The sequence below is a fragment of the Equus przewalskii genome, chromosome 22 (assembly GCF_037783145.1).
Source record: "Equus przewalskii isolate Varuska chromosome 22, EquPr2, whole genome shotgun sequence".
Lineage (NCBI taxonomy): Eukaryota > Metazoa > Chordata > Mammalia > Perissodactyla > Equidae > Equus > Equus przewalskii.
The window spans coordinates 53,270,897-53,296,487 of record NC_091852.1 but is presented as its reverse complement, the minus strand read 5'-3'; the positions used below and the strand labels follow the sequence as shown (position 1 = coordinate 53,296,487).

Sequence of the window (25,591 nt, the reverse complement as noted above, 5' to 3'; positions counted from 1 at the left end):
TGTGAAGCTCTGATGGAGGCCTGATGCCCCAGAAAGGCATGTTCCACAGCTCCACGGCCTGTGGGTTCCTCCCCTTGCAGCACAAGTGTGCCCAGCCCCCTGTGAGGAGTGTCCCAGGGGTCCCTGGGGACGGTGGCACACCCATGCTGCTCCCTCAGCCCTGTGTCACCCTCCCAATGGCCCCAAGCTGGACCAGCAGGGTGAAAGACACGAGGCCATGCCAGGGGACTCTCTGCCAAGGAGAAGAGCTGGTGGCTGTGGTGGGTCACCTGAGCCCGAGATCCTGGAAAGGGAAGGGACTCGCCTCGGCCTCCTGCAGCACAGGCTCGCCGATAGCACTCGCGCTCCCTTGGCCAGGAGGGAACAGGACGGCCGTGTGGGCCAAAGTGGCCCTCAGCTGCAGGTGGCGGAGCGAGCCGGCCGTCCTGGAACCAGAAGGAAGGGCCCCCGGGGGGGTGGGAACAGGATGGGTGAACAGCAGCTGGAGGAGGCCGTCTGACTCCACCTGAGCGGCCTGAGAGAGAAAGTCCACGTGGAGTCGATGTCCTGCTCCAGGCCGCCCTGCCCACCCCACAGCCCATCTACAGGAGCCAGCCTGCACCCCAAACGCCCTGCCTTGGCCCTGTCTCCTTATGGGAATCCAGGCTGCATGTCCCTGAGAGGGACAGGACCCCCTTCCTGTCAGGGCCAGGCCTGCCCTGGGAGCCCGCGCTTCAGCACTCCAGCTCTGCCTGCCGTCACCGCCCACGCCACCCACCGCACGCCACCCACCGCCTGCCGTGCATCTCGGTCCCCAACAGGAGCTCTGCTTCCCTGTGCCCTACCAGGATGCAGAGAGCCAATTACACCCCAAACAGCATCTGCCCTCAAATGGGAATCAGAAAACTGCTGACAGCCGAGCAGCCCAACCTCTTCCAGGAAGAACAGTGTCAGGGTCATTGCCAAGGCACCCACTTCCCGGTGGGGGGAGGGCCATTCGCGGGGACAGGCCCTGAGCCCAGAGCCCCATAACACCTCTCCTCTGTCCTCCCAAAATCCGGGGGAGTGTGGCCTGCAGACACCCAAGAAGAGGTCGGGACGACCTGGTCCAGTGCCTGGCCCCCACGTCGCCCTCCAGTTTGCTGAGGCTTCTCTCACTGAAAGGCGAGGTCTGTCTGTGCCCCTTGAACCTGAGCTCCATGCCGTGGGATGGGGAGAACACAGCAGAAGGGACATCCGGGCCACGGCCTCGAGAAGCGGGCAGCCTCCGCTTCCTGTCTTCGGGATGCCAGCGACATGCGGCATAAAGGCTCTGGCAAGCCTGGGGATGGGCATCGACGCCCTGCAATGAGTGCTCTAGGCGAGGCCTCGCCCGGAGCAGAGCCCAGGCCCGAGCCGGCCCAGACGGAGTCACAGGCAGGAGACCCGACTGTCGCTGTTGGAAGCACACCTGCTGTCGGGGGGGACATGTGGGAGCCCTGGCCCGTTGGTGCCTCTGCTGGCCATGGCGACTGGCCCAGGGATGAGCATGTGGTCCAGCGGGTCCCTGGGAGGGGTGCTGGACGACAGGAGGACCACGCCCCTGCCCTGGGACCCTCGGCCACAAGGCCTTCCTGAGAACTCTGAGCTGCCAGCAGCCGTACCCCCGGTTTACGCTGGGCTTCTGTCCCTAGCAGACGACAAAGGGAGCCACTTAGCAAACCTGTGACTCACGGGCCTGAGTCTCAGTTTCTCGCTGTAAATGGGGACAACTGAGCACTCAGGATAATTACTGCAGGGGCGCAGCTGTCAGCACAGGGAGCGAGGGGCCCAGGGCAGACCCGATCCGTGCTCTGCTGTCCTGCAGACTCCAGCCTCCAGCTGCGGCACGAAACCCCTCCTCCAGCCCCCACCGTGGGCCTCACGCGCTGGACATGCCGTCCTTCCTGCAGCCCTGGTAGGAGTGTCGTGTGCCCACTGTCGACGAAAATAATCCATAACCAATCTATAAATGAAAATTTGGGTGAGTTTATTCTGAGCTGAAATCTGAGGACCATGGCCCGGGGCCTTTCTTCCCGAAGGAAGAAAGGGCACCGAAGAAGTGAGGTGTACAGAGTGGTTATATACCCCCAAACAGGACGTTTCACATATGATTGAAATGTCCCTCCCAGAATAGTCACGAGATTGCCCTGTCGGCACAGCACTTGATGGACACAGCAGGTAGTGGGTCTGCTCTCTCAGTGGGCGCAGCAGGAGGCAAGTCTATTGTCTTGAGCTGGGCGGTCACAGGTGAGCACAGCAATCAGTTCCTAGCCTAAGGAAAGATGTTTAATCCTTAAGGGAATGCCAACGTTGGGAGGGGGAGGGAAGTTGCACCTTTATCTCAAGGGCCTTTGCTCTTGCCATAGGGAATCTCTAAAGCAGATATACAATGCATGCTCAACAGCCTCGGTCAGGCCCTTTTGGAAAGACAAGGTCAGGGTGAATTAGGTTTACACCAAATGGCTTCCTCATATTCTCCAATATGGCCTACTGCTTGCCATTTTTATTTGTCACCCCATTCAGGTGGGAGAGCTGAGAGGCACAGAGCCGGGCCCCAGAGCCCGGGCCTTGCAGAGCAGGTCTGGGATGAGCTGTGCTGCTAAGGACAGACCCTTCCTCCAGGCCTCAGTCTCCCCATCTGAGAAACGGGAGCCCTTCAAGCAGCCGCCCCAGGCCAGGTCTCTCTGATCTGTCCATCTGGACGGCCTCGGCCAGCCTTCCAGGCCTCGTGAGAGGCCACCCCCAGGAGGCCCCAGGAATTCCTCCCCCCAGGCCTGGGCCTCTGAGGTGACCCTGAGCAGATGGAGCCTCAGAAGGCATGGCTCCAGGGGGTGAGAGCCAGAGAGGGGAGGGGCTTACCCCGGCAGGCCAGCAAGGGAAGAGGCACTAAGACATCCTGAGCCTGCGGGGCTGGTGAATGGGCTGGGTCTGTGCTGGGTGGGGGGGCAGGGGGCAGGGCCAGGGGGCCAGCTCGCACACTTCTCAGGTGACGGGAACTCTCGGACTCCACCGCACTCTCTGGGCAGGTGCCGGGCCTCAAAGAAGCTTAACTGGCTCCTAAGCACTAAGCCTCTGGACTGCCCTTGACCCGCCTGTGCCCTGCTTCCGTGAATCCCATTAACCGGAGTGGCCCTCAGGCCACAGCCATGAGGCACAATCCAGCAGGCCAGTGGCCTTGGACAGGACAGTTCCCTTCCCTGAGCCTCAGTTTCCCCGTCTATAAATGAGGGGTCAGCCCACTTTTTTCACAGAATTCAGAAGGGGTCTTGAATGTGTGCAATCATTTACACACACCCCACTCTCCAAATCTTTATTAGTCTCCTGTTGTCTGATCAGAGGCCAGACGTGTGCTCATTGCAGAAAATTCAGGCCATACAGAGAAGGGTCACGAGGCAGGGACCACTGACCCACAGCCTGGGCGCAGAGGCCAAGGAGGAGCCCCAGGGGCGGGTGGCTAGGCTCTCCCCCTCCTGCGCCCAGGGCCAGCTCCCCAGGCCTGGCTGCCCTCCAGGGAAGCGAGGCTCCCTCCCCTCCTCCCAGGTGTGCACGTCCCTGAGCCACCTCCCCATCCCCCTCCTCAAGGCCCAGCGTCGCTTGTGCAGCCAGCCCAGTGGTCAGAGCCAGGCGGGCTCAGTGCAGGAGGGGTCAGCTCACGCAGAGGGCACCACAGGGCCTGGCAGACAACGGGTTTGGGAAAATTCTTTTCTCCCCAGATATCCAGCTCCTTGGAACCACAAGCTCAGGTTAGTTTTTTTTTTTACTTGCTTATAATTTTAAAAGGTGAAAAAGAAAAAAAGAGATAAAGTCCTGGAGGTCCCTTTCCTTCTCTGACTCTTAATTTGCGATAGAACTTTCTGAACTTGGTCCTAAATTATGAGAGGTTCTTAGGATGAAAATCTCATTTTCTATTGAGTGGAAGCAAAAATGAAGAATATTTAAAGAAAAACAAAAAGCAGTTTACATTTCTACAGTTATTCCCCAATTTGAGGGAAACACAGCAACAACCACCCCTCCCCCCACCAGGCTTGTGCCTGGTCCCGAGGCCACTGGGGCCCAGGGACACTGCATCAGGGCATCAGGGTGGAGGGGGCTCCCCGGGACGGTGACGCCTCAGCTAAGCCCTGTGGGGAGAGGAGACCCCCCCGCAGACTCACTCTCCGCGAGGTCTCGGCCTCCGTCAGCCCTTCTGCAGACGGGGACACTGATGCCGCTCTCAGACCCCACCCCCATCTCCCCAGTTCCTTCCTGCCATTCATTCACTCAACAAACGTTCCTGTGGGGGTACTGTGTGCTCCCAGTTGCAAACGGAGACCGGAGCAGTAGTGGGGTGGGGGCTGAGCCCCCAAATGCAGAGAGGCCAAGGCTGTGGTCAGTTCCTCAGGCGTCTGTGCTGGGTTCTCCTTGCCTCCCTGCCCGCTGCCCACGCGTCGCCTCCACTGGGGAAGCCATGTGCACTCTCTGCTTCACAGACGTGGCACAGGCCTTGGGGCCACGCACACGGGGTGGCTCTGTCGGTTCAGGGCATGAGAGAGGACTCCCTGGAGGAGGAGGTCAAGGCCTCAGGGCAAGGAGACACTGGCCTGGCATAACCCAGCCCTGTTTCCGGTCTGGGCCATGACGTGGAGAGCTGGGGGGAGGGGGCGGGGGGAGAGGGTGGATGCAGGACTAGTCCAATGCTGGCGGGGCCCCATCCTAGGTGGCATCAGGGTCTCCCCGCCTCGGGGGGCGGTGGGGAGAGAGTTGGGGCAGGAGGGCAGCAGGCCCTCCTCCACCCCTCAGGTGAGAACATGAGGCCCGGGCCCCTGGGAGGCCTGTTAGAGCCGCGGGCCCTGCTGTGGATGGGGGGCGAGGTGGCAGGGTGGCCCATGAGGTCTGTCCTCTGAGGTAGACTGGGCGCCTTCCCCTGCCTGCCTCAGTTTCCCTCCCTGCACAGGGTTGGTTTGTTGGCACTCGCGTGCCATTGCAAGAGGCCCCAGAAAAGGTGGACAGGAGGCGGAGACAGCCGGGCTCGCAGTTCCTGTCACTGTGGTTCCTCCCGCAGAGCCCGCCCCGGGGCCTCCCACTGCTTCTGAAGGTGGCTTGGGTGGAGTGGCTGTTCTGAGGTGTGACAGTGGTTTCCTGTAGTGCATGGCAGAGGTCTTGGGCCACCCCCGCCCACTAATGGCACAGATGGAGGCCTTCGCTGCGTGTAAGCAGGCACAGGCTGCCGGGAAAAGAGGCCGCCCCCATCCCCTCTGTTACGGGCTGGCCTGTGTCCCCCCACATTCCTATGCTGAAGTCCGAACCCCCACCCCTCAGAACTTGACCTTGTGTGGAGACAGGGCCTTTACAGAGGCAGTCAAGTTATGTGAGGTCATTGTGGCCCTAATCCATTAGGACAGGTGTCCCTATAACAAGGGGACACTTGGATGCACAAAGGGAGGATATGGCCCTGTGAAGGCCTGGTGGCGCAGAGGTTAAGTGTGCACGTTCTGTTTCTCGGCAGCCTGGGGTTCACCGGTTCGGATCCCGGTTGCAGACATGGCACTGCTTGGCAAAAGCCATGCTGTGGTAGGCGTCCCACATACAAAATAGAGGAAGATGGGCACGAATGTTAGCTCAGGGCCAGTCTTCCTCAGCAAAAAGAGGAGGATTGGCAGCAGTTAGCGCAGGGCTAATCTTCCTCAAAAAAAAAAACCAATAAGAAGACTGGAGTGATGCCACCACATGCCTGGGAACCGTGGGCAGCTGGACAGGGGCCGGGATAAGCGCTGTTGGAGGGAGCGCGGCCCGCCAGCACCTTGGTCTCAGACTTCTGGCCCCAGAACCCTGGAACCACATGTTTCTGCATCCCAGGGCACCCAGTGTGTGGCGCGGTGTCACGGTAGCCCCAGAGCATGCCCACTGTGAAAGACGACATGGGTGGAGCCACATTAAAATAGGGCCGGAGCAGCTATTTCAGAGGAACTGCCTCGCACGTCTGTGTTCTGTATCTTCCAAACTGGACCAAACCGCCAACATTACAAGAGTCAGTAAGGACAAGAACATCTGTGACCGGGTCACTAGCCGATCGATGAAGCACAGGTCTAGCCTTGTGCCTGATGACCGGCCCGCAGGCCCATCCGTGAAGCACAAACCCAGCCTGACCTCATCCAGCCCCAGTGAACTTTCCTCAACACAACTCACCTCCTCTGTCTCCCTTTTTCCCGTACAAACCCTGAGCCCCTCCTGTGATCGGGACACTCCTTGGGTTTCTGCCTGAATCTGTGCTCCCCCAGCTGCAACCCTTCGACCCCCAGTCAACGCTCTGCCTCTCCAACCGGTTTCTGTTTTGGTAGGTTGACACCACCCTAAATGGCCGGGCTCGAACTCAGCATTTCTGGGCTCCTGGCGGCCGGGGCCAGAGTGCGGTGATGTGGGCAGCCTATAGGCAGCTCCCACCAGCTCCATCCTGCAACTCCAGGGTGGCCCCAGACCTCCCCTCGCAGCCCTGACCACACGCCGGCAGGCAGCTGTCGTCTGCACAGCAGTGTGCACTGGGGGCCAGACTGAGCGGGAAGGCCACGCGAGGCCCTGGAAGTGGGCTCAGGGCATCTGGCAGGGAATTGTGGGGTCCTGGTCCCCGAGTGTGGTCTGGGGAAGGCAGGGTCACAGTGGGCACTCACCTGGCTTCCGATGTGGCAGATGGACACACATGCCTGGTTGTACATCAGGGAGTTGAAGAAAGTCATCACATGTGGTCCACAAGCCTGGAGTGGGAACCAGATATTATGGGTGACACCAACCCTGGCCCAGGAAAGGGCCCCTTGCATATCATACCAACCTCAGCTTCTACAGGGCTTAGAAAGCAGAGGTGGGAGGGGCTGCCCTGCTGGAACTATGCTCTGTGGCCCCAGGAGAACACCCACCTCTTCACTGCCACCTTCCAGGCCCTCCAGAGCCACCCTGTCCACCTGGACCACCTTCCCAGACTTCCTGGGCTGGCCACACTGGACTTCTGGCTATCACTCAAGCTTCCAAAGTATTCCGACCTCAGGGCCTTTGCACCTGCTGTTCTCTCTGCCAGGATGGCTTTCTCCAGCTCTGCTGGGCGGGTCACCTGCTCAAAAGCCACCCCAGCTCTGGCGGCTGTGGTCTGAGAGCCCCCTATCCCTTGCCTGGGCTGGGCAGGGTCCAAGGGAGGGGAAGGGGCAGTCAGGGGCCACGGAAGAGGGAGCTGGGCGGCAGGGGAGGAGCCTGGAGAGGGCGGGTCCCCGGGTGTGTGTGCTGGACCCCGGGGGGGGGGGGGGGGGGGGGGGGGGGGGCCCAGTGAGGATTTGTGACATCAACAGCACAGCACTCAGAGGGCCCGGCCCACAGAGGCACCGGTGGGTCCACACGTGCTGCTCACTGAGGACACCTGGCCTGGGGGAACCGGGGGTTGGAGGGCGGGGTCAGAGGGCACTGCCAGCGCAAGGCCCTGGAGCGAGACTTCCTGCCCGGGTGCCTCACCCCCTGGGGGATTCGGACTCCCGCGGGGCCGGCCCCGCCCCCAGGCCCGCGGGGAGTGACCCTGGGGGCGTGACCTTGGGGGCGTGGCCCGGGGCGTGACCCTGGGCGTGTCCCCCCGCAGTCCCAGCCGAGCGCGGCCGAGCGCGCAGGATGCACCCCGCGGCGACTCTCCGCCTCAGGACGAGGCCCGGGGGGCGCGCGGGGGACGCCACGGCCGTCCCGGGGAACCGCACGGGTGAGGGGCTCTGCGCCCGTTTCACGGACGGGGAAGCCGAGGCTGGGCGCACTGGGGCGGGGGGCGCACTAGGATTGGTGGCGGCGCACAGCCACGGTGGGGGCGGCCCGGGGGCGCGCACAACCGGAGATTCAGGGGGACGAGCCTCCCCGCCCCTCCGCCGGTCCAGCGGGCCCCCTCGGCGGAGCCGAAGCCCGGCGGCGAGCGGCCCGAAACCAGGCGGCGGCGAGCAGGTGCCGCCCTTTCCTGGCGGGCGTGGGCGGACGTGGGGAAATCGGAACCGGCCTCACCCCGCGGGAGCGCTCAGTCTCTGCTGGCGCCCCAGCCCACGCGCAGGTGGGGAAACTGAGCCTGGGAGGGAGGGGGCCACCGCCCGAGGTGCCGGCAGCCCACCTGGGGAGGCTCCGGGGTCTCCGGAGGGAGCGGGGCTGGCTGTTGTTTTACTTGAAGCCTTTGGTTCGAGATCATTGGAGGAGGGCTCACCTTTGGTCCTGGCTGGTGGGGGAGACGCGCCTTAAGCCGCGGTCCGAATGCCGGTTTGCTCCATGAATGCGCCTAAAATCTAACCTCCTTACGAACAGCCACACCTGGACCCTGGGCCTCCATGTCCCCGAGGCTCACGGTGGTGGACACTGACGCCTGAGGGTCTGGCGCAGGCCAGGCCGGCTCGGGCTCTGCGCAGGTGGAAGCGGGGCCTGGAGGGGGCGGGCTGACCCGGGTCACATCCCAGGTGCAGCCACTTACCCTTAAAACAGACACCTGCCACCCTGGGGGCACAGCAGGGCTGCTCCCTTCCAGGTGGGGAAACTGAGGCCCGGGGGGTATGTCGCTGGGCAGAGCAGAGGTGCTGAGACCTGCGCCTGGCCTTGTGGGATGCGTTCATTTTCTTTGACTCCCCCAGACAGACTGCGGCCCTGTCCCAAATTTGGTACTTTGTCCGTGTGTGTGTGTGTGAGTGTGAGTGAGTGTGAGGGGAGCAGTATGTGGCTGTGCACTCTGCCTGGGGACTTGGAGGGACTCAGGGACGCGGAGGCCCTAGTGTGTGTGCCATGCAAAAGGCTGTTCGCAGAGGACTCTCCCGGGGGAGAGGGTGTCAGAGTCCAGTCCCTGCCCTCGGGCCTGCCCAGCCGGCCCAGCCCTGCTTCTGACCCTGCAGCTCAGCCTCCTCCTAGACTCGAGCCCTTCCCCAGGATTTGGGGTTGGAACCCCCTTCTGACCTGGGTGCATCTCTCTGCCCCTATGGCTCAGTTTCCCCATGTGCTGAGTGGTGGGCACTGTACACCTGCTCCCAGGCTTGTGGACTGGCCAGGCGGAGGAGCCAGAGAGGGCCCAGTGACCCACCCCAGCCGAGGTTGCTCTGCTCTGGGGTGACGCTGTCCAGACTCCGTCCTCCTCTGCCCTGGCCCTGTCTCTCGGGCTGTGAGGCGGGCCCCTCTCTCCCTCTGGGGCTGTGCAGTGAAGGTGGGTGTGGGGTCTTTTGGAGATGGTTTGGCATTGTCTGAAACAGAGCAACAGGAGGAGTGTTTTCCCCAAATCTGTAAGTTGGGCTCCTTACTGTGCTCTTCCTAGAGCAGGAATGAAAGTCAACCTGACGGACACAGCATCCTGGGGTGCGAGTTCCTCCTTCCTCCCCTGTGCGCGCTTGTGAGGGACAGATTGGGGAGGCTGCTCAGGGCAGGGGTGCAAGTGTTTGTTGAATGGCTGATTGGGAGGGGGCGCCCAGCACGCCATGGAGGCCGCCCTCCTACCCCCACAGCCTCTCCCTGCTCCCAGGGCAGCTGCAGCACACTCCCTGATCCTGGAGTTTGTCCAGGAACACTGCCCTGTGGAGGAGGAACACAGGGTTCCAGTGGCCGGAGGTGCCCCCCAGGACCTTCAAGGAGGGGCCCGGAAAGGGGCAGGGGGAGGACTGTGCTCCGTGGGCATCCTCTTGGCTTCCCTCTGCAGCCCTGCCCCACGGCTGGCCTGGGCCGCTTCACAGAGACAGAGGCCCAGAGGGGGTGGGTGGGAATCCGCACAGCGCCTGTGTGCCCTTAAGCGCGGCTCTGGCTCCTGCAGTGTGGGCAGGGCTGCTGGATGGGAGAGGCTCCCGGGAGCCTCCGTGTTCTCCCCGGAGGGGTTTGGAGGCACACCTTCCCGGGCTGGCATGAGCCTGTTCTTGTGGAGGAGAATGTGAATTCTGTACTGTGAGCTGACCTGCCATCAGGAGAGTCCTGGGAGACGCAGGTCTGGACGGTGGCCAGGCTCCAGGCCTGCAGTGGCTCTTACCTCGTGCCCACTCTCCCATCCAAGTACTAACCAGGCCCGACCCTGCTTAGCTTCTGACATCAGACGAGATCGGGCGCGTTCAGGGTGGTATGGCCATAGACTCGTGCCCACTCTCCGTGGGGAGAGGAGATGGGCTCAGAGAGGGCGAGGGTCTTCCCTAGGACACACAGCCAGGTCTGTGGGCCTCCTGCCTGTGGCTGTCCCCACTCTCCAGACAGCACCTGTGTGTGCATGTCACCCTTTGAACTCCGAGAAATTCCTCCTGAGGGTTCCCCTTTCCATTTGGGGAAACTGAGACTCAGAGTGAGGAAGTGACTCTGGTTGTGCAGGGACCCAGGCCTGAGGTGGGCTGGCCCAGCGCCCGCCTTCGTCTCCCGGGTGTACCCCTCATCCACGGCCGCAGCCAGTGTACAAGGTGACTTATTTACCTCGTGCCCAGGGGCTGAGCTCAGGGTTGGGGGCTGTGTGGGCTCCAGGAAGGAGGAAGGAGGCCCGGCCTGTGATCCGAGTTTCCAGATAAAAGATTAACAAGCCAGCTTGTTCTCGCCCCGCTGGTGCTGGCTGGGCAGTCTGTGGGCAGCGCGGGCCGGGAGGATGGGCGCCCAGGTCAGGCCGTGCCCCACCAGTATGTGTGTGGGGGGTTTGGGAGGGTGGAGGTGTCGGCCGCGGCAGCCCTCACGGGCAGGTCTGCCCACCACTGTCCTGTGGGCCCCGTAGGGTTTGTGTTTGGCTTGCATCAAATCCATTCTCTTTTTTCGTTGTTGTTTTCCTTCATTTGAGATTTATCTGCATATAATAAAAAAGAGTGGGTCGTAAAGGGTGGCGAGGAGAAACGCACCCAAGGTTGAGGCTTGCGTGGGTCCAGCTGAGGAAGAGCTGGGGAAATGCAGCCAGGGCATCCCTGCAGGGCCAGGCCTGGGGCGCGTCCAGGGGGGTTTCAGCAGGAGGGGGAAGAGGTGGGATTTGCATCTTAGGCAGCAAATTTGGGGGGGGCAGGGAGGGGTCTGGGGGTCTCCAGGTTGGGGAGGGTGCGCTGCAGGCTTGAGCGGAGGCTGGCTTTGTGCTGGTTAGGGAATGTGCTTGCTGGAGCCAGCTGGCTCCTCTGCCAGGCCTTGGTGGTTCCTCGGAATGTCCCTGGGAGGGGCCCAGGTAGATGTGACTGCGCCCCCGCGCCATGCCGCCTCCTCGCCCCCTCCTGGCTGCATGTCATCTGTCCTGTGGAAAGGTTGCAGGGTGCTGCCAGCTGCCAGTGTATCCCGGGGCCTTAGGCAGTGCTGTGGGCCTCAGTTTTCCCCTCTAGAAAGAGGGCTCAGCCCAGAGAAGCATTTACTGGCTTTCCCGGCCCAGGTGGGGGATGCAGCCGGGGGTGGGGGCAGGTGAAGGTTCCTGGACCCCGTGGACTGGGGGATCGGGTCAAGGCGTTAAGTCTCCTTGTAGGGGTGCTCCTGAGCTCCGGGCAGTGCTCTGAGGCCCCTCAGGTGGGCTCACTCCTCCCATGACCCTGAGGGGCAGGTGGGGAAATTGAAGCTGAGCAAGGTGAGGACCGGTCCGGGGTCCTGCTGGCGGTGGTGGAGCCGGTCCGACCCGGTGTCGAGGGCGCATTCCCCACAGAGCCGGCCACTTGGCTTCTCTCCCCCGCCTCCGCCTCCGCAGCTGAGCACCTGCTCCCCCAGCGGGCAGGGAAGGTTCTGGAGGGAATGCTCTCACTGGCAGGCAAGGGCTCACCCGCCCCCACCCTCCTCACCTCTGCCTCAGACCTTGGACCTTTCGGTTCCCATTTTCAAGGAGACCCGTTCACACAGCCCCACGCTGGGAGCAGGGCTCCCTGCCTCCCGTGGGCAAGGGCACCAGGATCCCCTAAAGACCCCCAGCTCTAGGCCTGGGGCCCCTCCCACGTGCAGCTAGGCCCGCGCCCTGCTTTCTCGGGCCTGTCCCAGCTCTCGGGTGCCCAGGCCCCTCCCCTCCCGCCCAGGAGGCTCTAGGAGGCAGGACAGGCTCTGGGTGTCTGGGGCTGGGTCAGCTCTGACCGCCCTGGTGGTGACCCCACCTGCAGTACCATCTCGGGAAGGCACCCTGCAGTGGCCCCGGCAGCCCGGATGTGGCTGGTGACAGCCAGTCCCCCATCCCCCCACGCCCCAGTCCCGGCCGCGCTCTTTCTGAGGTGACAGTTGGTGTGTCCTTGAGAGCCTGGGGCTGTGCTCATCTCAGTCAGCCCCGTCCCGCCCGCTGCAGCGTTGATGGGTTCACAGGCCCAGAGCCATGCCCACAGCCATGGCTGGTCACCCTGCTGGTGTGTGTGGCTCACACCCAGGCCTCTGTAGCCTCAGAGCTGCCCTGTGGCCTCAATTCCTGAAGCCTGTGCTCACGCCTGCAACTCCGGTAGAAGGACAGTCGCGCTGGGCTGTCAGTGCGGGCAGTGCAGGCTCAGCAGAGGTCTGCCGGGTCTGGGCTGGGCCAGGACGGGAGTGGGGCGGCCACCATCTGGGACCGGCGGGCTGGGCACACCCAGGGGGTCAGCTACGTCCAGAGTGATGCTTGGGGCTTTCTCCCCACATTTTTAGTTTCGTCAGACATACCACAGCGTGGAAAGAACTTGTAACCACACCTCCACTAGGTGCTACCCTAACTGCCTTGGGCCGCTTCATCTCAGCTCCTGCCCCCTCTCTCCATACCTCGTGGCTTCTCACTTCTCATGATGCTCCAGCTGTGTCTGCAGGAGGAATATACGTCTGTCCCTTCCTCCTTTCATTCGCCAGGTGCTGCTGTGGGTGCTGGGCACACGGCCGTGAGCCCCCAGAGCTCTCCCCCTGCAGACCCCGCTGCCTCTGGGGCCTCCCCTGAGGGGAGGGGAGGGGAGAAAGAGGTGCTTAGCCACGGGAGAATGGAGAAGTCGCATCTCTAAACTGGGGACTGGGAAGTGCGGGCTGCCTGGCGACCCAGGCGAAGGGGCCACGTGGCCGGTCTGTGGCTTTCTTCTTGTGTCTCTACCGGGTTCTAAAACCCCATGTCCACCTCCCTGGCTGGAAGGACAGCACGTGTCCAGGTCCACAGTCCTGGAAAAGAAAAGAGGTTCTTCCTGGGGAGTGCTGACCACAGCTCTCATCCATTAGGTCATTCATCCATCCATCCATCCATCCATCTATCCATCCATTCATCCATTCATCCATTCATTCATTCATTCATTCATCCATTTGTTCATTCATGTATCCATTCATTCATTCATCATCCATCCATCTATCCATTCAGTTGGCTTTGGTGCCTGTGGAGACAGCATGATGGTTAATTAAGGGCCCAGACTCTGGCCTCAGAGTTGGCCTCCTGCTGTACCACTGAGTGCCGGGTGACCCAAGGCCAGCGTGGGTAGGGGGAAAATGTCCAGATGTGGAGCACAGGGTGGGCGCTGCGCCCTCCTGGCCCTGCCTCTCTAGGCTTGCATCTCAGCCCCCTGCTGCACGGCAGATAGCCTCTCCAGCCCACCCTGCCCTGCCCTCCACCCTGGGGGTTATGTACCCCTCCTCTGCACCCCACCAACCTGGTGGGCTAGTCTTTTTAATCTTGACCAAGCTAAGGGGCCAGAAATAATGTCTTTGGCTTCAAATTTGCATTTCTCTGATTGACATAAATGCTTCTCCTGAATTTTTCTAACAGCTTTGAGATGTAATTCACCCACCTCACGATTCCCCTGTTTAAATTGTGCACTTAACGTGTACAACTCAGTGGCTTTTCATACATTCACAGATATGTGAAACCTTCAGCACAGTGAAGTTTAGAACATTTTCATCAGCCCGAGAAGACACCCCACACCCCTTGGTGGCCACTCCCCACCCACCTCCCCCCAGCCCCTGGCTGCCTCTGCTCCACTTTGTCTCTGTGGAGTTGCCTGTTCTGGACCTTTCACATAAATGGGGTCACACACTGTGGTCTGTGCCTGGCCCCACGCCCGGAGCATCACGTCCTCAGGGTTCACCACATTGTGCGTGTGTCAGTGCTTCACTCCTTTTATTGCCCAGTGACGTTCCCCCGTGTGCATGGACCCCATTTTAGGTACCCATCGTCAGCTGAGGACGTTGGGTTGTCTCTCCTTTTTCGCTGTTAAGAACAGTGCTGCTTTGAATGCTGGTGGTGTGAGGTTTTGTGCGGACGCGTGTCCCCTTCTCCGGGGTATTTAGCGAGGAGGGTGTCGCTGCATTGTGTGGTAATTCTTCGTGTCACTGTTGGAGGAGCTGCCCCAGCTGCTGCCCCGTTCACAGCCCCCCGGCAGGGCGTGAGGGCTCATTTCTGCCACCCTGGCACACCTGTCACCCTCTGCCCTTCGCGGGTACAGCAGGTGTGGGATGGGGAGTAGGGCCACCTGCTGAGGGGACCTCCCTTCCCTGCAGGCTGACGATGCTGAGCATCTTCTCGGGGTGTATTGGCGGCCACTGGCCTCTCTTTAGAGAAATGTCTGTTCAGATCCTTTGCCCCTTTATAAATTGCTTTGTCTGTTTATAATTCCATGTAATAACTTAAACGTTCTGGATACAAGTCCCTCATCAGACATGATTTGCAGATACTTTCTCCCCTCTGTGGGTTGTCTTTTCATGTTCTCGGTAAGGCGCTTTGAAGCACAAATGGTTTTAGTTTTAATAAAATCCAGTTTGTCTGTTTTTTTCTTTTCTTATTTGTCTTTTGTCGTCATATCTAGGAAACCCTTGCATAATCCAAGGTCACGAGGATTTATCCCTATGCTTTCTTCTAAGAGTGTCACAGTTTTAGCTCTTATATTTAGGTCCTTGAGTTAATCTCTGTATGTGGTGTGAGGAGAGGTCCACCTTCATTCTTTTGCGTGTGGATGTTATTGTCCCAAGATCAATCGTTGAAATACTGTTCTCGTCCCGTCGAATGGTCCTGGCAGCCTTGTCGAAACCAGCTGACTCAAACATGAGCTTATTTCTGGGCGCTCAGCTCTGCCCCCAGCCCTGCTCTGCCGGTCACCTAGCTTTGTGTGGGAGGTTTCGAAATGGGGAAGTGTGACTCCTCCAGCTTTGTTCTCCTTTTTCAAGATTGTTTTTGTTTGGGCCACTCCAGGTCTTTTGCATTTCCTTATGAATTTGAGGATCAGCTTTCAATTTCTGCAGAGATTGGGGCTGGAAGTTGACGGGATCCTGCTGAATGTGAGCAGAATCGAGGTATTGCTATGTGAACACTGTTAAGTCTTCTGACCCAGGAGCATGTGGTGTTTTTCCATTTATTTAGGTCTTTAATTTCTGTCTGTGTTTTGTAGTCTTCAGAATTTAAGTTTTGTACATTTTTGTTAAGTTTATTCCTAAGTAATTTGTTCTTCCCAATGCTCTTGTAAAAGGAGTCGCTTTCTTGATTCCATTTCAGTGTGCGCATTGCCACGTCCTGAAATACAGTGGGTGTGAGGGTCTTGCATCCTGCAGCCTTGCTGGCCTTGTTTGTTAGTTCCCATACATCTTTAGCAGATTCGTGAGGACTTTCTGGACACAAGATCATGTCATCTAATAGAGAGGTTTTGCCTCTTCCTTTCTGATGTGGATGCCATTTAGTTAACTTTCTTTTTTTTTTGAGGAAGATTAGCCCTCAGCTAACATCTGCTGCCAATCCTCCTCTTTTTGCTGAGGAAGACTGGCCCTGAGCTAACATCCGTGCCCATCTTCCTCTACTTTATATGTGGGACGCCTACCACAGCATGGGTTGTCAAGTGGTGCCATGTCCACACCCAGGATCCGAACCAGTGAACCCCAGGCCGCTGAAGAGGAACGTGCAAACTTAACCACTGCACCACCAGCCTGGCCCCCTAACTTTCTTAACCAATTGCCCTGCCCCTGGTTTGGGGGTCATCTTTTTCTTTTCTAATTTACCATTCTTTTCTGTTGTGATTTTTGTTATGTTTTATTAACATGTGACTGCAGTTTATATAGGATAGACACCCTCTGTTACATGCGTATTGCAAACACCCACACCTGGTTCTGCTGTTAAGTTAGGAGTCAGCCCTGTGTCCACCCCCGCTGCCCCTCCATCTGTGGCGTTGGGCAGGTCAGCCACCTCTCTGAGCTTGGTTTCTTCGTGTTAAAATGGGGATGATAATGATTTCTTCCCGACTGTTCTCTGTGGATGGTTGTGGGTGCTGCTTGAGGTCAGGAATGGGGGTGCTTCCTGACCGGAAGATTCCATCAGACCCGCACTGCTGCTGTTAGTAGTGATGCTGATGACGGACATCTGCAGACAGAGGCCCAAACCCGCCCAGCTCTGGGGCAGGCTGGGACATGTGGTTCTGTGGCAGCCATGGACCAGCCCAGTTGCAGCTGGACCACCTTCCTGCTGGGTGACCCTTGGCGTGTCATCTGGCCTTGCTGTGCCTCCATTTCCCTGGTGGTGAGGTGGTGGTGGGCAGCGTTTCTCGTAGGGCTGTAGCACGGTGAAGCACCCGTTAAGCACCCAGTGTCATTTGTGCTGGTTCCGACGTCAGCCCCCGCAAGTGCACAAACCACAAGAGCCCCCCAGGCTCACACTCCCCCCAGTGTTTCAGTGTGATGGGGCCCCCAGGTTCTTGGTGGGGCAGAGCTGGGGTGAAATAAATGCGGCTTTGCCAAGCGCAGCCAAATACGGTCCCTCACCGTCCCTGCCCACAGTTGGGGCTCGGGCAGCCTCAGCTTCCCCAGCGGCAGAAAGCAGGGCCACGGCTGAAGCCTGGCTCTCCCGCTGCCCCATTACCACCCTCGCCCTAAGTGGGTCAGGGCCAGCATGGCCAGGCAAGAGGTGCCTTGACCTCCCTGGGCCTCAGTTTCCCCTCAGGATGGGGCTGGTTGTGCGCAGACGTGTGAAGCCCTGTCATGGGTGTGTGACCATGTGCGCGGCCCTCCCCAGTGACTGCCACTGCCCTGGGCACTCCTGGGCATGCTCTGTCCCCACAGCCTTCGCAAAGTGGGGTGCTGTGCCTTCCACATGGAGCCCCTGCACGGCTGCTTCCAGGTGGACGTGAGTTTTGGGGACTCTCCAGCCTCTACAGATGTCCTGGGTGTATATTTTGAAAGCAGGGTCTACAGGGTTTGCTGATGAATTGGTTGTGGATTGAGAAAAAGAGTCCAAGTAGGTTCCAAGTTTTGGGGCTATAGCAATGAAGGATGGAGGGGCTGATGCCTGCATCAGGGTGAGGACAGGGAGGATGTGATGAACAGCCTGGGAGTACAGGACTGGGCTGGGTCGTGGCAGGCGGGGTGGGCAGTAGGACATCCATGCCTGGCATGGTCCTGGCAGGAGGCCTTGCGAGGAGGACAGGTGAAGGGTTGTCTCGTGTCTGCATGGAGTAACAGGGTCCTCAGCCTGGGTGGAGCCGGCCTCTGTCCCTGTACCCTGGCTCGTTGCTCCCGCCTTGGCCTGTCTGTGCGTTGGGAGGAGCATGGGCGCCGAAGCCCCTACGAAGGTGCGGAGGGGCCCCTTCAGCGTGAGGCTGCCTCTGGGTCAGTGTTGCCATGGGCACAGGCCGGACTACCAGTTTCCCTGTTCTCTGAGACCCACCACTCTGCCTTTACGTGCTTGTAGTACAGTCAGTGCTCAAAGTCAGAAAATTCCAGAAAGCAGAAGGAAGTGCCTCTTCACTCGGCACCAGGAGGCATGCTCGGGAACATCCACGGCAGCTTTGTTTCACACTCTGGAACACTCACGCCCATCAGCAGGGAACAGGGAAGCAAACAAGGCCAAACTGGGAAGCAAACTGGGGCTCTACTCCACCTAAACAGGGATGGCCGCCCACTGTCAACTTAAAAAGCACAGTTGCCTGTTGTTTATCTCAAAGTGAGTTTATTCAGGAATAGCTAAAAGAACTGCAATTCAGGATGTGCAGGCTATGGTCGACCACAGGCAAGTCCAGAGGACAGAGGAGGGAGCTGCATTTATGGAGAAAAAGGGGGAGGGGGAGGGGCTGCTCTAAAGGAAAGTCCACTGGGGAAGTGACAGTTCAGGGAGGCAAAGGCTTCTCATTGGCTGGGCTGTGGGATTTCTCATTGGCTGAGCTGTGCGTTTCTCATTGGCTGGGCTGTGGGATTTCTCATTGGCTGAGCTGTGTGTTTCTCATTGGCTGGGCTGCAGCGTTTCTCATTGGCTGGGCTGTGGGATTTCTCATTGGCTGAGCTGTGCGTTTCTCATTGGCTGGGCTGCAGCGTTTCTCATTGGCTGGGCTGCAGCGTTTCTCATTGGCTGGGCTGCAGCGTTTCTCATTGGCTGGGCTGTGGGATTTCTCATTGGCTGAGCTGTGCGTTTCTCATTGGCTGAGCTGTGCGTTTCTCATTGGCTGGGCTGCAGCGTTTCTCATTGGCTGGGCTGTGGGATTTCTCATTGGCTGAGCTGTGCGTTTCTCATTGGCTGAGCTGTGTGTTTCTCATTGGCTGAGCTGTGTGTTTCTCATTGGCTGGGCTGTGGGATTTCTCATTGGCTGAGCTGTGCGTTTCTCATTGGCTGGGCTGTGGGATTTCTCATTGGCTGAGCTGTGTGTTTCTCATTGGCTGGGCTGTGGGATTTCTCATTGGCTGGGCTGTGGGATTTCTCATTGGCTGGGCTGTGGGATTTCTCATTGGCTGAGCTGTGTGTTTCTCATTGGCTGAGCTGTGTGTTTCTCATTGGCTGGGCTGCAGCGTTTCTCATATTGGCTGGGCTGCGGCGTTTCTCATTGGCTGAGCTGTGCGTTTCTGATTGGCTGGGCTGTTGCTGGGTGGGGAAAGAAGTCTTCCTTTTGTAGTAAAGTAGTTGTACTTCCTGTCGGAGATGCAAGCCTAGGTCTCTTCCTGGTTGGTGTAATTGACCGTGTGTGATGGGTAAGAGTCCTCCCTGTAGGCCTACCTTAGGACAGCTTCATTAAGGTTTCTTTTATTCATTTCCACACTGCAGGCAGCCCAGCGCCTCTCTCCTGCATCATGCTAAGCAAGGGAATCCAGACAAAGAGTACGTGATGTCTGCATGTGCATGCATGCATGCCTGCATGTGTGTGTTGAGAAGGTAGGAGCCACCTTTCCTGGTTCCGAATCTTGGCTCTGCAACATAGGAGCTGTGTGATCTTGGGAAATGGCTCCCTCACTCTGTGCCTCAGTTTGCTTGCCTCTCAAGTGGGGAGAATGGGGTTCTTCCTCGGAAGGTGCCGTATGGACAGATGAGTTAGTGTGGGTGAAGCATGTGGAACAGTGTCCAGTGCACAGTCAGTTCATAGAAGTGCCGGTTGCTGTTGTTAATATCTTACAAAAACGCTTGATTGCCACCTCATCTGGAGCGTCTCTCTGTGTCCTTACACAGGGACATGTTGTAACCTGTAGGACACTCTTGCTGGCACTCATGGTCAGATGCACCTTCATTAATGCACCTGCCCCACAGCTGGGCTCATAGGTGGTTCCCGCTTCTCACCGTCTGTACGGCTCTGAGGCCGTAGAAATCCTGGCAGCAGATTCGGCATCACCTCCTCTGGCTAGACTCGCAGATGCACACACAGCATAAGGCTCTCAAGATATTTTACCAACTTGGTCCAGAAAGATTTGGAGGAGTGGCTGTTGCCCTTGCTGACTCCGCTCATTGTCTTTTTCTTTTATTCGTTGCCCTGTTGACGAGGGGAAGACTCGCACTGGCTGGATTTAGCATTTCTTCAATCCTGTGGGGCAAGCGTCCGTTCACGTCTGTTGGCCACTTGCATCTCTTTTGTGAATTGCTTGTGTGTCTCTTTTTGTGATTGTTTTATTTGGATGTTCGACTTTTCCTGCTGTGTAAGGTCTCTCTAAATTCAGGGTGCAGGACCTTTGTCCTCTGTCTTCCAAATGTCTGTTCTTCATTTTTCATCTGAGTTGATGCTTCTCAGTTATCAAGGAGTAACAACAAGTGTTGCTTTGACCTTTCACGAATCACGCCTGTCTGTCCCCCTCGTTTTTCTTGGTCCTGCCTTTGGGGCTGTGCTGGCATGGTGGCTGTGTATTTGCTTTGGTTGTCTTGTGATGCATGTTTCTTTTTCAGTACCATGGTCTTCAGAGCATCCGGAGTTCACTTAATGTAGGGATGAGCTCCATGTTTGTCCCCAGGACACCGGCCATGCGGACAGCACGCCACTCCCCGGTGGTCTGGGTGGCCTTGTGACCTTCTCCAGAGCAACATGTGGCGGTTGGGGCACTGGCGCCCACCCCAGCTGGGGGCTGCAGCCCAGCCACTGCCCTCCAGGTGGGATCCTCAGCCGTCTCTCCTCTCTCCCTCCCTAGGCACGTGCGCACAAGTGCAGCCGCCCCCGCGGGGCACGCTCCAGCTCCTTCGTGGTGATGGCGCTTCTGTGGGGACTGTCATCGTGTTCCACTGCCCCTCAGGCCACCAGATGGTGGGGTCCGGCCTCCTCACCTGTACCTGGAAGGGGAGCATTGCTGAGTGGTCTTCAGGGACCCCTGTGTGCAAGGGTGAGACCCGTTCCCCTGAGCCGCCCCCAGCTCAGCAGCTGCCCTGGGGCTGCCGATTCTGTCGCATGGACAGCGTGGGTGTCCAAGGTGGAGGCGTGGCGCGTGGCCAGTCCTAGCTGGGCAGCTGTGTAGGGTCCTGATTCCGGGGCTGATGGCCGGACAGTGGCTGGTGGCCCTCAGGGCTCCATGTCTGCAGTGTGGACTTACATCCTAGCAGGTGGCCAGAACCCCAGCTCTGCCACTGACAGGGCCTGTCACCTCTGAGAGGTGACTTGTGCTCTCTGAGCTAGCACTTTGTCACCTGCGGGGTGGGAAGGTACACATGTGTTCATTCATTCTTTCTTGCGTGCATATGGCAAATTAATAGGATATTCCACGTGCCAAGAATTCTAGAACTGGGGACACTAAGGGCCAGGATGTGCCCACCCTGGGGCCTCAGTCAGGGGAAGAGATGGTTTTCTCATGTCTGTTGTATGGGGTGTTAAAGGATAATACCCAGCATAGTGTTTTCCAAGTTGAGGCCATGTGTATTGTGTTAATCTGTGTTGTGCACTACAAATGGCTCTGTAGTCAAAACAGTTTGGAAAAGGCTGGGTTAATAGGCTACAGGACTTCTCAGAGGCTTTAAAACACTCACGTGTTGGGTGAGTCTCTGAGAAAGATGGTGTCCATCAGGATTCCATTCCGAGAGACATAAAACCCAAGATAACAGAGTTTGGCCGAGATGGAGCTTTCTCTTGCCCTTGGCCCTCAGGTGGGCAGTCCTAGGCTCACATGGCTCGGATGGCTGGTCCCATTGTGGGAACCCAGGCCCCTTCTGTGTTGTGGCTCTGTTGGGCATGACCTCAACTGCGTGATCCAGGATGGCAGCAACTGTGTCCTAGGCAGTAATTCTGGGTGAGGGTCAGGGCAAGGAAGCCTTTCAGACGTTGTCCCACTCCCCTTCCCCTTGTCCACCACTGGACAGAACATAGTAGTCATATGACCACAGGCAGCTTTAAGGGAGGCTGGGAGATGTAGTCTTCATTCTGAATGGCTGGTGTCCAGCCAGGGCAGGGGACGGGGCACCGGGGGATGTGAGCCATCCGGCACGGGGGAGAGTATGCAGCGTTGCTCAAATCAGGATCCCAGGCCTTGTTTTTCCAGAATGTCCTTTAGAAGCTGATAGAACCACTTCTTGGTGCATGGCTGATGTCACATGGTTGATATGTGGTGAAGGCCCTTTAACCCCAAACATGGGCATTGTACTTGCCTTCGTGCCTTCCTGGAAAGTGACCTGAGAAGACATGTAGGCCCCTGAAGGGTTTTGCCAGCTTAGAGCATTGTGACAACAGACCATAGGCCATCTTCTGTCATCTGGTCTCAGAGCCCCAGGCCAAAGTGGGTGGGAACCAGGGGGGCCATCACTGAACTCCGTGTCAGAGCTTCTCCCATTGTGCCACCATGAACTCCTACACACCCTCCAAAACCCTGCTCAGACACCCCTCCTTTGGGGGAAGTCTTCCCTGACAGCTCCACCCCTACAACAGTTTGCACAGACCTTCACCTTAGCCACCAGTGCCTCCCTGCCTCCCCTACGGGATGGGGCTCGCTGAGGGTGGGCTGGGCCTGTCCACCGCTGGGCCCAGCAGGTCTGGGCGAGCTGCTCCCAGGAGCTGGTCATGTCTCCCTCACAGCCGTGCCTCCCTCCGAGACCTTCGGCTTCCGGGTGGCTGTGATTGCCTCCATCGTCAGCAGTGCCATCATCCTGCTCATGTCCATGGCCTTCCTCACTTGCTGCCTCCTGAAGTGCGTGAAGAGGAGTGAGCAGCGGCGCTCAGACAGGTGCAGCAGCCTGGGCCGCTCTGGGCCTCCCGAGGGCATTGGGGACGCATGGAGTGGGGCTTCCGGGGACTTGGCATCTTGCTGCTCATGGGGAACTGTGGCCTGGAGGGCACATGGGCACGTGGCCTTCACTGAGCCGGGACGTGGGGACGTGGCTTGTGCCATCCTGCCGCCTGTCCACTGTGCAGCCTGCGCCCTGCAGTGGGGCATGCGAGCCGGCCAGCGGGTCGACTGCAGCCCTCAGGCCGGGTCTGGCCCATGTTCCACTTCTTTTTCACTGAAATGTATCCTTTCTTTGTAACTTTTAATTGTGGCAAAATATTTATAACACAAAAGTTACCTTTTGACCACCTTTGTGTACATTCCGGGGGCATCAGTTACCCTCACGGTGCTGTGCCACCATTGGCACGTCCATCGCCAGACCTTCCCCGTCCGTCTCTGTAAGCAGACTGTCCTGGCACTGACTGATCGCCCCGCCCCACGGCGGCAGAGCGGCGTAGTTGTGACAGGGACTGTATGGCCCTAAATTACGGGCAGCCGGCCTTGCAGGGGCCGCGGCCATGTCCTGGAGACAGGCCCCTGACCGTCTTACCCGTCTCTCCCCAGGGCGGCCCAGCTGTGGCTCCAGCTGAGAGAGGGGGACTTGGAGACCATGCAGCCCGCCTACCTCGGTCTCAAGGGCCTGAGAAACAACGGCGGTGGTGGCGGGGAGCTGGGGAGCCGGCACGGCCAGGCGCACGACAACCACAGCTTCACCACGTGGGCATGGGCCTGGAGGCAGGGGGGAGGGGGGCGGGGGCGAGGGCCACCCTGGCTCGGTCAGGACACCGGGCCTGAGAACCAGGACCCGGGGGTGCCACCGCCCCACGTGCTGTCCAGGCTCACTGGGACCTCAGCCACCATCCCTAAGATGGGGGCTGGTTGTCCTTCTGGCCCTGGTCCAGACCCCACACCCCAGCGCCTGGCGCTGACCCCACCCATGCCCTGTCTTGAGAATTCAAACCTGCAGAGAAGGCGAAGCTTCAGCACAGGAGTACTCCCTTCGCCAGGACTGGCCAGGGCTCCAGGGCGTGGGTCTGCACCTCTCCTTCCCCCTCCCTCTGGCCTTTGGGAGCAGAGACTAGGTGGATGGGGTGGGACCAGCGTCTGAACAGCCTGGAGAATGGGTTGGTGTGTGTTTGGAGGGTTCGGGGGCCACAGGGAACTGAAGGGGGTAGAAGGGGGTGGTCTGGCCCCAGACTGCAGAGGACCGCCCAGCCAGAGCAGAAGTATGCCAAGGACGTGCCTGGCCTTGTCCCTTCTCTGCCTGGGCATCCTGGCCGGCCGGGCAGCCTGGCCCTTGGTTTGCCTACCCTCTGAAGAAGCCCTTCCCCAGCATAGCTCCGGGAGGCCCTTCCCGCCCTTGCAAGGCAGGCATGCTGCTCCTTGGACCACCTCCTCGTGTGGGGAAAGGGCCTCTTCAGGCTCAGGGCAGCTCCAGCGGGAGAAGCGGGCTCCCCAGCCTCGGGTCAGCTATCTGCCCAGGCCCAGTGAAGGCTGGGGCCTGGGTGCTCAGCACGGGATGGAGTTGGGGTTAAACAGGGTCCTTGTTCTTCCCCCAGCTCACACCTCCTCTCTCTGCAGAGACATCGGTGAGGGCACCAGAGAGCTGGCCGGCGTGGCCTGTGGCGTGGACAAGGACCCCTGGGCTCCCAGTGGCCCCGCTGACTCACCCTACACCCAGGTGATGGTGCACACGGTGTACCCAGGGCAGAGGCTGCCTGCCTCCAGGCCCACCTCGAGGATGCCCAGACAGCCCGCCACCTACATCCCAGGGTGACTGAAGCCGAGGCTGGAGCTCGCCCTGCACAATGGAGGGCCACACCAGCCCCACCAGCCCCACCAGCCCCACCAGCCTGCCGCCTGCATCTCGACATGTCTCCAGCTCCAGATGGGTCAGTGAAAGCAGCTTCCGGGTTTAGGGATCCCACCGGGTGCCGAGCTGGGACCCCGGCTGGGGTGCCCTGTCCCGAGGGAGCCCAGCTGTAGCAGTTTTTATAGGCAGGCTTGAAGCCGGTGAGGGTCACAGAACCGCTGCCCTCCCTCTGCCCAGGCTCCTTTCCAGATGCTGGGGACGTTTTAAGCGCATCTAGTTTTGCATAGCGAGGGGGAAGGCCGCCAACTCCTCCGCAGCGGTCGCAGCTGCCGCCTCGCCCCCTCCCCGGCCCGCCCTCCCGGGGCTGCTGCCTGTGCGCAGGGACCCAGCGGGGTGCCGCACCCTCTCTCTGGAAGTTGTGGTAAGGGGTGTGACATACGCAGTAATTTTTCTAATCCTGAAAAATACAAAGGTAAAAATCACCATCTCGATTTTTAATCCCTGAGAAAGCAAACCTCAAGCGTAGGGAGCGGCGTGAACTGGAGTCCCGTGTGACCTCCGTGCCCAGCCGGCTGGGCGGGTCTCCTGGGCCCCGCGTGGCGCCCGCGCAGCTGCCGGCTGGCCCTGGGTCACCCCGGCGCCGCTCGCACGCTGCTGCCGCGGGGACCGCGTGGACGGGGCCGCCTCGCGCCCGGCAGCCGGAGCCCCACGTGGACGACGCACTGCGGCCCCGCCGCCGGGTCCCGCTCGACGAGGGCAGGCAGCCGGGCGCGGCTCCCGGGGGCGCCAGGCATGGAGGCCCCTCCACGGCCGCCACAGCCCCGACCCGGCCCCTGGTGGACGCAGGAAGATGGAAAGCGGCCAGTCTCTTTCCCCAGCTCCGCTCCGCGAGGGAGCGCTGGCGGGAGCCCGGGCGGGACGCCGTGTGCCCGCGACCCCATCCCCCGCGGGCGCCCCTGTGTCCCCATGTCCCTGTGTCCCCGCGGTGCCCCACCGCCGGCGCCCCTGTGTCCCCATGTCCCTGTGCCCGCGACCCCCGCCAGCGCCCGTGTGTTCTCAGCCTCCCCCCCACCGCCGGCGCCCGTGTGGACGCCCCGCGGGTACGCTCTAGACGTCTGCACCTGCCGGCGCGCAGCTTGTGTGCTGCGTCTAAAACGGTCTCGGGGCTGTTCTGGAGCCACATCCACCTCGTCCGCATGGCTGAGGGCAGGCTCCAGGCCGCACCCTCTGTGTCTCCCTCACCAGCGGAGCCCACGTCAGTCCTCCCTCCAGCTCCCTGCGATTTGGGGTGCGATTTTGGGGTGCGACCTGTCTGGCCACTGAGGATCATCGCTGAGGTCTGCCCTCTGACTTTCCCTGCTTCCTGCCTGGACGCCCCGCAGCCACATTGGGGCTGCGAGGAGGGGAGCCTGGTGAAGAAGAGCGAGCCGTCCTGAAGGAGCCTGTGCTGCCCCCTGAAGCCACCTCTGTCATGTTTTCCCCTCACTTACAAACACGTCCTGATACAGGGTATGCAGAGCA

General features: G+C 59.7%; 1 protein-coding gene and 1 long non-coding RNA gene across 3 annotated transcripts; one reads left to right on the top strand and one right to left on the bottom strand.

Annotated features, from left to right (window-relative positions):
- Positions 1 to 1,966: 1,966 nt before the first annotated feature.
- Positions 1,967 to 8,380, bottom strand: LOC103542801 (uncharacterized). The gene is made up of 3 exons (XR_542775.2): positions 8,189 to 8,380; positions 6,645 to 6,728; positions 1,967 to 2,272 (listed from the first exon to the last, which is right to left on the bottom strand). It is a non-coding gene; the product is annotated as an uncharacterized lncRNA (long non-coding RNA).
- SUSD3 (sushi domain containing 3) lies at positions 7,409 to 25,591 on the top strand. 2 transcript variants are annotated; one of them, XM_070590084.1, is made up of 5 exons: positions 7,409 to 7,705; positions 20,203 to 20,391; positions 22,068 to 22,215; positions 22,822 to 22,974; positions 23,839 to 25,591. In XM_070590084.1, exons 1-5 carry the CDS (start codon positions 7,621 to 7,623, stop codon positions 24,032 to 24,034), a joined length of 771 nt encoding a protein of 256 aa, XP_070446185.1. In that variant the 5' UTR covers positions 7,409 to 7,620; the 3' UTR covers positions 24,035 to 25,591. The 2 variants fall into 2 exon arrangements, with proteins under 2 accessions (XP_070446185.1, XP_070446184.1); XM_070590083.1 differs by having other exon boundaries at positions 7,606 to 8,041; positions 23,839 to 24,552.